We start from the raw sequence: 10,934 nt of genomic DNA, 5'->3' as shown, positions 1-10,934 counted from the left end.
GTTTACTGTCCATATGCCTCATATAAACATGAAACAGTATAACTTTAGATCGTCCCCTCGCCCATACCCGGGCGCGAACCAGGGACCCTCTGCACACATCAACAACAGTCACCCACGAAGCATTGTTACCCATCGCTCCACAAAAGCCTTGCAAAGCAAGGGGAACTACTACTTCAAGGTCTCTGAGCGAGTGACGTCACCGATTGAAACGCTATTTAGCGCTAACTAGCTAGCTATTTCACATCCATTAAACACACACAGACGTTACGTGATCATTCATCCACACGTCTGCTGGGATCATAACACACCTGTTCAGAAATACCAGACAAAGAATATAAAAAGGGTGATCCAGTCATGGACTGAGATTACAGTTGAAAACATAGCTACACACACAGGAAACTTGCTTTATATGTGAGGTAACCAATCAGAAAGCTAATTGATGGCCGGTACACCAATCAGAAAGCTAGTTGATGCCGTATGAACCTAGAGTGGTCATGATGATATCAACCCTCCTCCCAGAGAGCTACTGGGTCTGCAGGCTTTTGCTTCAGCCCTGCTCTAACACACCCCATTCTGCCAGTCAAGGTTCTGATTAGACTGATTAGTAGAATCAGGTGTTAGAGCAGGGTCGGAGTAAAATACTGCACAGCCAGTAGCATCTCCAGGAGTAGGTTTGGCCATCCTGTTTTAATTCTACATATTCCTCCATCTCCATGGTTACCCCGGAGCATGACCCTCGACCTTTACTTATCAGCCAAAGCTGTCCCAAATGGCATCCTATTCCCTATACAGAGCCCTTAGCCCTACACAGCACTACATAGGGAATAGGGCCCTGGTCTAAAGTAGTGCACTATATAGAGAATAGGGCCCTGGTCTATAGTAGTCCACTACATAGGGAATAGGGCTCTGGTCTAAAGTAGTGCACTACATAAGGAATAGGGCCCTGGTCTAAAGTAGCGCACTACATAGGGAATAGGGCTCTGGTCTAAAGTAGTGCACTACATAGGGAATAGGGCTCTGGTCTAAAGTAGTGCACTATATAGGGAATAGGGCCCTGGTCTAAAGTAGTGCACTACATAGGGAATAGGGCCCTGGTCTAAAGTAGTGCACTACATAGGGAATAGAGTACCATTTGGGACAGATAGACTCAAGACTGAGTGTTTAACAATAAAAGGAGATTGAGAAATGACAACAGAGAAGGTGGTTAAAAGTAGGGAGAGCCCTGATGGAGAGAGAGAGCTACCAGTGATTAAAGACCAACCAAAAACCCAGCCATTAGTGTTTGAGCAGAAACAAGGGTCATGAGGAGTGTGTAGCTTGGTGTGACTTCTAAAATGCCCCCCTAGTCACCATCTAGTGTATTACTGGTCAAAGATAGTGCACTATATAGGGAATAGGGCTCTGGTCTAAAGTAGTGCACTACATAGGGAATAGGGCTCTGGTCTAAAGTAGTGCAATACATAGGGAATAGGGTACCATTTAGGACTCACTCCTTTAACTCAGGTGAGTATTCCACCACGCTTCTGTCTGTTCACCGTTGGTTGTCAGGGAAACCGGTTAGCATTAATCTAATACACACACATTCAAAATGACACACACACAAACACACAGAGAGCAGTAAACGCAAAAAAAACATCCACAGGTAAAACAAAAACAATCAATCAGTTCCGTTCCTTCTGCGTCGCTAATCATCAGTTCTCCCCGTCGCTAGGCAACGGTCGCCAGGCTGACCCTGCAAACCAGCGTCATGGATACAGGAAATCGGCCCATGTCCTGGTGTAGCATACGGGTCAATACAAATAGGCTCTAATACCAACTGGTACCCTGTTCCCTATGAAGTGCACTACTTTAGACCAGAGCTGTGGGGAAAGCAGTAGTAGTAGTGTGTTGTATAAGGAGAAGGGTGTGATTTGAGGGTACGACCATACAGTATAGTCGGACAGTTTGTGTGATTGTCTCTGGTTTAGAGGTGAGTCGAGTGTGCAGAGATGAGGGATAGGAAAGTCTAGGATTACCATCTGAAATGACATCCTATTGGAGGAGATGAGGAGAGTCTAGGATTACCATCTGAAATGACATCCTATTGGAGGAGATGAGGAGAGTCTAGGATTACCATCTGAAATGACACCCTATTGGAGGAGATGAGGAGAGTCTAGGATTACCATCTGAAATGACACCCTATTGGAGGAGATGAGAGGAGTCTTGGATTACCATCTGAAATGACACCCTATTAGAGGAGATGAGGAGAGTCTAGGATTACCATCTGAAATGACATCCTATTGGAGGAGATGAGGAGAGTCTAGGATTACCATCTGAAATGACACCCTATTGGAGGAGATGAGGAGAGTCTAGGATTACCATCTGAAATGACACCCTATTGGAGGAGAGTCTAGGATTACCATCTGAAATGACACCCTATTAGAGGAGATGAGGAGAGTCTAGGATTACCATCTGAAATGACACCCTATTGGAGGAGATGAGGGGAGTCTAGGATTACCATCTGAAATGACACCCTATTGGAGGAGATGAGGAGAGTCTAGGATTACCATCTGAAATGACACCCTATTGGAGGAGATGAGGGGAGTCTAGGATTACCATCTGAAATGACACCCTATTAGAGGAGATGAGGAGAGTCTAGGATTACCATCTGAAATGACACCCTATTGGAAGAGATGAGGAGAGTCTAGGATTACCATCTGAAATGACACCCTATTGGAGGAGAGTCTAGGATTACCATCTGAAATGACATCCTATTGGAGGAGATGAGGGGAGTCTAGGATTACCATCTGAAATGACACCCTATTGGAGGAGAGTCTAGGATTACCATCTGAAATGACATCCTATTGGAGGAGATGAGGAGAGTCTAGGATTACCATCTGAAATGACACCCTATTGGAGGAGATGAGGAGAGTCTAGGATTACCATCTGAAATGACACCCTATTGGAGGAGATGAGAGGAGTCTTGGATTACCATCTGAAATGACACCCTATTAGAGGAGATGAGGAGAGTCTAGGATTACCATCTGAAATGACATCCTATTGGAGGAGATGAGGAGAGTCTAGGATTACCATCTGAAATGACACCCTATTGGAGGAGATGAGGAGAGTCTAGGATTACCATCTGAAATGACACCCTATTGGAGGAGAGTCTAGGATTACCATCTGAAATGACACCCTATTAGAGGAGATGAGGAGAGTCTAGGATTACCATCTGAAATGACACCCTATTGGAGGAGATGAGGGGAGTCTAGGATTACCATCTGAAATGACACCCTATTGGAGGAGATGAGGAGAGTCTAGGATTACCATCTGAAATGACACCCTATTGGAGGAGATGAGGGGAGTCTAGGATTACCATCTGAAATGACACCCTATTAGAGGAGATGAGGAGAGTCTAGGATTACCATCTGAAATGACACCCTATTGGAAGAGATGAGGAGAGTCTAGGATTACCATCTGAAATGACACCCTATTGGAGGAGAGTCTAGGATTACCATCTGAAATGACATCCTATTGGAGGAGATGAGGGGAGTCTAGGATTACCATCTGAAATGACACCCTATTGGAGGAGAGTCTAGGATTACCATCTGAAATGACATCCTATTGGAGGAGATGAGGAGAGTCTAGGATTACCATCTGAAATGACACCCTATTGGAGGAGAGTCTAGGATTACCATCTGAAATGACATCCTATTGGAGGAGATGAGGGAGTCTAGGATTACCATCTGAAATGACACCCTATTGGAGGAGATGAGGAGAGTCTAGGATTACCATCTGAAATGACACCCTATTGGAGGAGATGACAATCAGATGGTAATCCTATTGGAGGAGATGAGGGGGGGGGGTAGGAGGGTCTAGGATTACCATCTGAAATAGCAGTCTATTCTCTAGTCTAGATTGTACCCTACTTTTGGCCAGAACCCTGTTAGGTAATAGAGGAACAGGATGCAGGATTTGGGACGAAGACTAGTTTGAGTGGACGCAGAGAGAGATTCAGGGTTTTCATGTAGCTGACACACGGTGTTTAGTTTAGCTGTTCTCTCTTCTGACCCACTGTGGTTAGTTTGGCTGTTCTCTCTACTGACCACTGTGGTTAGTTGTTCTCTCTACTGATCCACTGTGGTTAGTTTGGCTGGTCTCTCTACTGATCCACTGTGGTTAGTTTGGTTGTTCTCTCTACTGATCCACTGTGGTTAGTTTGGTTGTTCTCTCTACTGATCCACTGTGGTTAGTTTGGCTGGTCTCTCTACTGGCTGTTCTCTCTACTGACCCACTGTGGTTAGTTTGGTTGTTCTCTACTGATCCACTGTGGTTAGTTTGGCTGTTCTCTCTACTGACCCACTGTGGTTAGTTTGGCTGTTCTCTCTACTGACCCACTGTGGTTAGTTTGGTTGTTCTCTCTACTGGCTGTTCTCTCTACTGATCCACTGTGGTTAGTTTGGCTGTTCTCTCTACTGACCCACTGTGGTTAGTTTGGCTGTTCTCTCTACTGACCCACTGTGGTTAGTTTGGCTGTTCTCTCTACTGACCCACTGTGGTTAGTTTGGCTGTTCTCTCTACTGGCTGTTCTCTCTACTGATCCACTGTGGTTAGTTTGGCTGTTCTCTCTACTGGCTGTTCTCTCTACTGATCCACTGTGGTTAGTTTGGCTGTTCTCTCTACGGGCTGTTCTCTCTACTGATCCACTGTGGTTAGTTTGGCTGTTCTCTCTACTGACCCACTGTGGTTAGTTTGGCTGTTCTCTCTACTGACCCACTGTGGTTAGTTTGGGTGTTCTCTACCGATCTACTGTGGTTAGTTTGACTGTTCTCTCTACTGATCCACTGTGGTTAGTTTGGCTGTTCTCTCTACTGGCTGTTCTCTCTACTGATCCACTGTGGTTAGTTTGACTGTTCTCTCTACTGATCCACTGTGGTTAGTTTGGCTGTTCTCTCTACTGACCCACTGTGGTTAGTTTGGCTGTTCTCTCTACTGGCTGTTCTCTCTACTGACCCACTGTGGTTAGTTTGGCTGTTCTCTCTACTGGCTGTTCTCTCTACTGACCCACTGTGGTTAGTTTGGTTGTTCTCTCTACTGACTGTTCTCTCTACTGACCCACTGTGGTTAGTTTGGCTGTTCTCTCTACCGATCTACTGTGGTTAGTTTGACTGTTCTCTCTACTGACCCAGTGTGGTTAGTTTGGCTGTTCTCTATGACCAGTCAAAAGGCAAATGATGTTGCAAGTTCCACAACTGTTCTACCAATGTTCCATTAGTATTTAACCTTTATTTAACTAGGCAAGTCATTTAAAGAACAAATTATTATTTACAATGACGGCCAAACCCGGACGACGCTGGGCCAATTGTGCGCCGCCCTGTGGGACTCCCAATCACGGCCGGATGTGATGAAGCCTTGATTCGAACCAGGTACTGCAGTCACGCCTCTTGCACTGAGATGCAGTGTCTTAGAACGCTGCGCCACTCGGGAGCCCAATGATGTTCCGTTGGGAGTTCCATAGCTGTTCGAATGATGTTCTGTCAGTTCCATAGCTGTTCGAATGATGTTCTGTCAGTTCCATAGCTGTTCGAATGATGTTCTGTCAGTTCCATAGCTGTTCTAATGATGTTCTGTCAGTTCCATAGATGTTCTAATGATGTTCTGTCAGTTCCATAGCTGTTCCGTTTGCTAATCCATTGAAGTTCTGTCAATGTTCTATATTAGTTCCATTGAAGTTCTGTAGAAGTTCCGTAGCTAATCCATTGATTGTCACCTCAGCGGTTCCATAGAGGTTCTAGAACAGAGTATAACATCAACTGTTCCAACAGCACAGAGTGTCTCATAGTTCAGGTTGGGGTACAATATAACGGGGGTATAAATCTGAGTAAAGATTGTGCCTCGTGTACAGGGAAGGGCTGTGAAGGAGGTCCATCGTTGCAGGTCCAACATTAGGAGTCCGCTTTCTCCAGTTCCACAGTTCTATGGTACCGTTTACACCCTTTCTGAGCTGGGTCTCCCATGATGACCCACATACCGATGACAGTCAACATGGCCACCCCGGGGAGTCAAAAGGCCACATCTCCTCCAACAGATCAGGGGTCGAAGGTTGACATCAGAGAAGGGGAGGGGCTTTAGGGTGTAAACAGGTGTTTTCTGGGTATATAGAGGGGCTAGATAGAGAAGTTAGATAATGTCCAGTCAACACTAAATGGTGGTGTTGTTTTAGGGGTATGGGCCTGGTTAGGGGAGGAAAGAGGAGGCCATTTTGGAGAGGTGACTGGGCCGAGTGAAGAGAGGCACCACGGGAGGATGTGGGTGGGGCCGCAGAGAGCTAGTCCGGTCTGAAAATGGGGATCTTGGGTAGGAACTCTATCAGGATTACCTGAGGGGGGAGAGAGAGAGGTTCTTCAAACTGTGTGTGTGTGTGCATTACTCAAGTACTCCATCATATATATATGTGTGTGTGTGTGTGTTCTCACATATTCCATCATGTTGTTGGTTTCACACTTCCTCTTGCTCAGCCTCCAATGCAAACACAGCTGAGAGAGGGAAGGAAAGGGAGAGAGAGAGAGGGGGAGAGAGAGGGGGGGAGGGAAAGAGGGGGAGGGGAGGGAGGGAGAGGAGAAAAAGAGAGGGAGAGATCAGTTAAACATAACTACCGCTCCCGGCCCTCCTCCCACCCCTACACACCTTGTGGTACAGTCTGCTGTTCTCCCAATCCAACAGCTTCTCCATGGATCTCTGTGTCTGAGGAGGAGAGAGACAGGTAACCTTGAGTATGGTACGCAGAGGGATGGTCTGTGTGTATGTCTGTGTGTGTATCTCAGTGTGTGTGTGTGTCTCCCACCCTTTTGCTCAGACAGATGACGGGCCAGAGACTGAAGCCCAGTGTACAGCAGCAACAGAGACAGCCACACAGCAGCCAACGCACATTCACTGGCAGCGTCTTCTTCAGACAGCCGTTAACACGGTTTATACTGGCCTTGAACTCCTCTGGCGCCACCTAGAGGACAGACAGGGGAAATACTCAAATCAGGTCATATACATGAAACAAGTAAGGAGAGTGAGCTTGTCTGAGGATGGAATCAAAACATACAAGATTCTGCTGGGGAGACCTGCACACTTTCAACGTCTCCAGGAAAGCTAGTTAGCTGTCCTGGGGGGGGTCAATATTACCTGCTAATAAACACATGACTATTACAATGAATTCAGGTGGATCTTTATATTTTAAAGTGGCAAATACAATACTACAAAGTTACAATAGTGTAAAAGTGCCGTTTGCAAGGTATTCTCTCAGAGTCTGTAGCTAGCTGGAAATGCAGGGCTGCCAGGTATGGTAGTTGTTCCCAACAAGTGGCACCTCAACGCTATCCCAACACAAACATATATATATATACAATCATGATTGATGCACACCTGGCAACCGCCCCTGGCCACCTGCACTCGTTAAAACTCTTGAGGGACACGTCGAAAATGGCAGATTTACAGAAAATGTGTGTACTTTCCATGACTCACCTTCCCTGTAAGTGCCGATGGGAACTCTGACTCAAACTTGTTACTGAGTCCAAACCTTCGGGGACAAGAACATGATAAGTAAATGCATTATTTGACGCACACAACAACTAGATATAACGTCACTCAAGGGATATGAGGCTATTTAACTGTTTGACTAAATCACATATGGAAAGTATATTTAGTTAACCAGGTAGTTACGGTGTGTATATAGTCATTTTATGGTCCGAACTACATAAACTAGGTCATGTTAGCTCGTTAATAGTTATTGTTGCCATGCTAATAGGCTAGTTTCTTGGCCCTGTTATCGTAAATACACCGACCTGATTACGTTAGCTTAGCTTTCCGCTAACAAGCTAGTTAATGCCGTAGTGTAACTTTCGTTATCTAGTTCGCGTTATTTTATGACAACTAACAGGTGCTTGGGTCTTTCCCCCCCGAGCCCTGCCGGTTTCTTACACAGTGACGTGGCCAGATCCTCGGACGACCACCGGGTCTGGAGCGTACTTCAACAGCTGTTCCTCCGCGGCCCTCTCCTCGTCCTCCTCTTCCTCCTCCTCCTCGTAGATCTCGTCGAAGTCCTCCATCATCGCACGACTCGGCCTCGCGTTTCCCCGGTGAGGCGCCGGGAGAGACACGGTGCCGTCGTTTGGGGAGTGGGTTCCTTCCCCCGGTTGAAAAACGATTAAAAAAAAGTCAGACAACAACCAAACAACAACTAACAAAAAAAAACTCCGGCAACGACGAAAGCTCGCTAGCTAACTCTGGTTGTGGTCTCCAAAACAGAATATCAACATCCGCCGCAGTGCCCTGAAACCGGAAGGGGAGAGACGTTCTTTCGTCATCGATTCAGGAATTCCACAAAAAGTATTCTGTGTTTTGAAATGGCTTTTTATTCTACATATAAATATCTCAACATATTTATCCGACAGTAGCTAGCTATCGTATGTTCTTGGTTAAAGTATGTAGCTATTTGTAATTTATTTATGGTTGCAGTAAAGAACGGACATGTGATTCAGTTGAGATTATTAGGCCTACTTGTTACCATGATGAGCACACATGAGCTAAACCTCTTCCTTCTGTCCATACCACTAAAGCTGTATCATATGAAACAACCTTATACAGGAAAGCAATTGTTTCCATTAGTTGTAGCTACTGAGCTATGTGGCTTTTATGGCCTCCTGAGTGGCGCAGCGGTCTATGGCATTGCAGTGGCGTCACTACAGACCCTGGTTCGTTCCCAGGCTGTAGGGCGAAACACAATTGGCCCAGCATCGTCCGGGGTAGGAGAGGGTTTGTCCAGGGGGGTAGGCCGTAATTGTAAGTAAGAATTTGTTCTTAACTGACTTACCTAGTTAAAAAAAAATATATGCATATTTTTGATACTATTTGAAAGAAAACAATTTGAAGTTTGTGGAAATGTGCAATTAATGTAGGAGAATATAACCCATTAGATCAGGTAAAAGATAATACAAACCAAAGAACATGCGTTTTCTATTTTCTATTTTATCATCTTTGAAACCCAAATGAAGGGCCATAGGCAGTTTAGTTGTAATTTAGATTTTGGCCACCAGATGGCAGCAGTGGGTGGGCAAAGTTTCAGACTGATCCAGTGAAGCATTTAATTTACGACACAATATTTTGTATCAGGTCTGCCAGGAGTTTGCCCAAATTGGCCAATTGATACATTTTCAAGTACATAACTATAGAGAACATACAAAAATGATACAGTAATAAAACAATTCAAGTTTACACACGCCCAGGAATGCCATAAATGAAGGATAATTAGCTTCCCTACAGAAAAAAAACACTAACCTTCACACATCTAGATGGCCGAGCGGCGTGGTTGTGGGGCCAGAGACAACAGGGGTTAAAACTGTAGAACCCAGTTCCTACATTTGAATATAAAAAATTGATTTTTATCAAACAAAACCATGCTACATTTTTATCTCTGAGATCCTCAGGATGACAAATCAGAGCAAGATTACTGAATGTAAAGTACATTATTTACCTTCAGAGGTGAATGTATTAAACCCAGTTGCCGTGATGAGTGTTTTGTTGTTGTGCACTCTCCTCAAACAATAGCATGGTATTTTTTTTCTCTGTAATAGCTACTGTAAATTGGACAGTGCAGGTGGATTAACTAGAATTTAAGCTTTCTGCCCATATATAAGACATGTCAATGTCCCGGAAAGTTGGCTGTTACTTTCTTCATTCTAGTCACATTAGGGCCAGTTTAGGGACACTGATCCCATAGAGGTGAAATAAAAATGTGCATTTAAAAACGACATGTTTCAATCCATACTGCATATTGGTTTATCGACCCTAGGTTGGCAGATTGCAACCATATAGATAGAGGACTTATCTATTTCAATCCATACTGCTTATTGGTTTATCGACCCTAGGTTGGCAGATTGCAACCATATAGATAGAGGACTTATCTTGTGCCATTATTGCTTCTGTGGCAGCACCATTGCCTCAATCTCATTCTTGTTTGTAGACTTTCTTCACGATTGGCTGATCCATCCTGATGACGCGGTTGGACATGACTCCTACAGGGTCACCAGAAGGTGTCCGTTGTTAATATTAATGCAGAAGGATTGTTACTCAATTATGAGGATTTTTTTTATTTCGTTACAGTATCCTTTACACACCTAGAGAGTTCTCCGTAGTCTCTGATGCTATTCCATCTGGAACTCTCATGTTATTTAGAGGTGTAACCAGACCTCACCTTGTTGACCTGCCCTCCTAGAGAGTTCTCCGTAGTCTTTGATGCTGTTCCATCTGGAACTCTCATGTTATTTAGAGGTGTAGCCAGATTTCACCTTCTTGACCTGCCCTCCTTAATCCAGTTGACTCTCCGATAGGGAAAATGTGTTTCTCCTTGTTCCCTCAGAACGGGATATTTTGAATCCATTCCTTATGTGGGGCGGCAGGGTTAGAGCGTTGGACTAGTAACCGGAAGGTTGCAAGTTCAAACCCCCGAGCTGACAAGGTACAAATCTGTCGTTCTGCCCCTGAACAGGCAGTTCAGAACCCACTGTTTCTAGGCCGTCATTGAAAATAAGAATTTGTTCTTAACTGACTAGTTAAATAAAGGTAAATAAAAATGTCACAACTTACTGGAATACATTTGTCAATAATGTCTGTTGGGGGGAGAGAAAAAAAGTCTGGTTATTACCACACCTGCTTGTTTAACAAGGTGAAAGATGTCTCTTTTTCAGAACGATTCATAAGTATGACCCTGGGAATCATTACCTGCAGAAACTATTTTTTTTAAATACATTAACATGAATTGTATTTTGTGTTGAGCATCCAGAAACATTTGTGCATTTATTATTGCGTTGTCTACATGTAAAGAAATGACAAGATATTCATTGTTTTTCATTGACTTTTTTAAACTTTTTTTTTATGGGAGAATGTGCTGCTCCGTTTCCTTAACTATA

The 10,934-nt window shown here is 44.4% G+C and overlaps 1 protein-coding gene across 1 annotated transcript; it reads right to left on the bottom strand.

The window, feature by feature from the left end:
- Positions 1 to 6,131: 6,131 nt before the first annotated feature.
- Positions 6,132 to 8,246, bottom strand: chic2 (cysteine-rich hydrophobic domain 2). The gene is made up of 6 exons (XM_065003498.1): positions 7,948 to 8,246; positions 7,492 to 7,546; positions 6,824 to 6,979; positions 6,667 to 6,723; positions 6,456 to 6,515; positions 6,132 to 6,358 (listed from the first exon to the last, which is right to left on the bottom strand). Exons 1-6 carry the CDS (start codon positions 8,076 to 8,078, stop codon positions 6,308 to 6,310), a joined length of 510 nt encoding a protein of 169 aa, XP_064859570.1. The 5' UTR covers positions 8,079 to 8,246; the 3' UTR covers positions 6,132 to 6,307.
- Positions 8,247 to 10,934: the final 2,688 nt, after the last annotated feature.

Source organism: Oncorhynchus nerka, linkage group LG18 (assembly GCF_034236695.1).
Source record: "Oncorhynchus nerka isolate Pitt River linkage group LG18, Oner_Uvic_2.0, whole genome shotgun sequence".
Classification (NCBI taxonomy): Eukaryota; Metazoa; Chordata; class Actinopteri; order Salmoniformes; family Salmonidae; genus Oncorhynchus; species Oncorhynchus nerka.
Note: the sequence above shows the minus strand (reverse complement) of the source record. Positions and strands in the feature narration are given on the sequence as shown.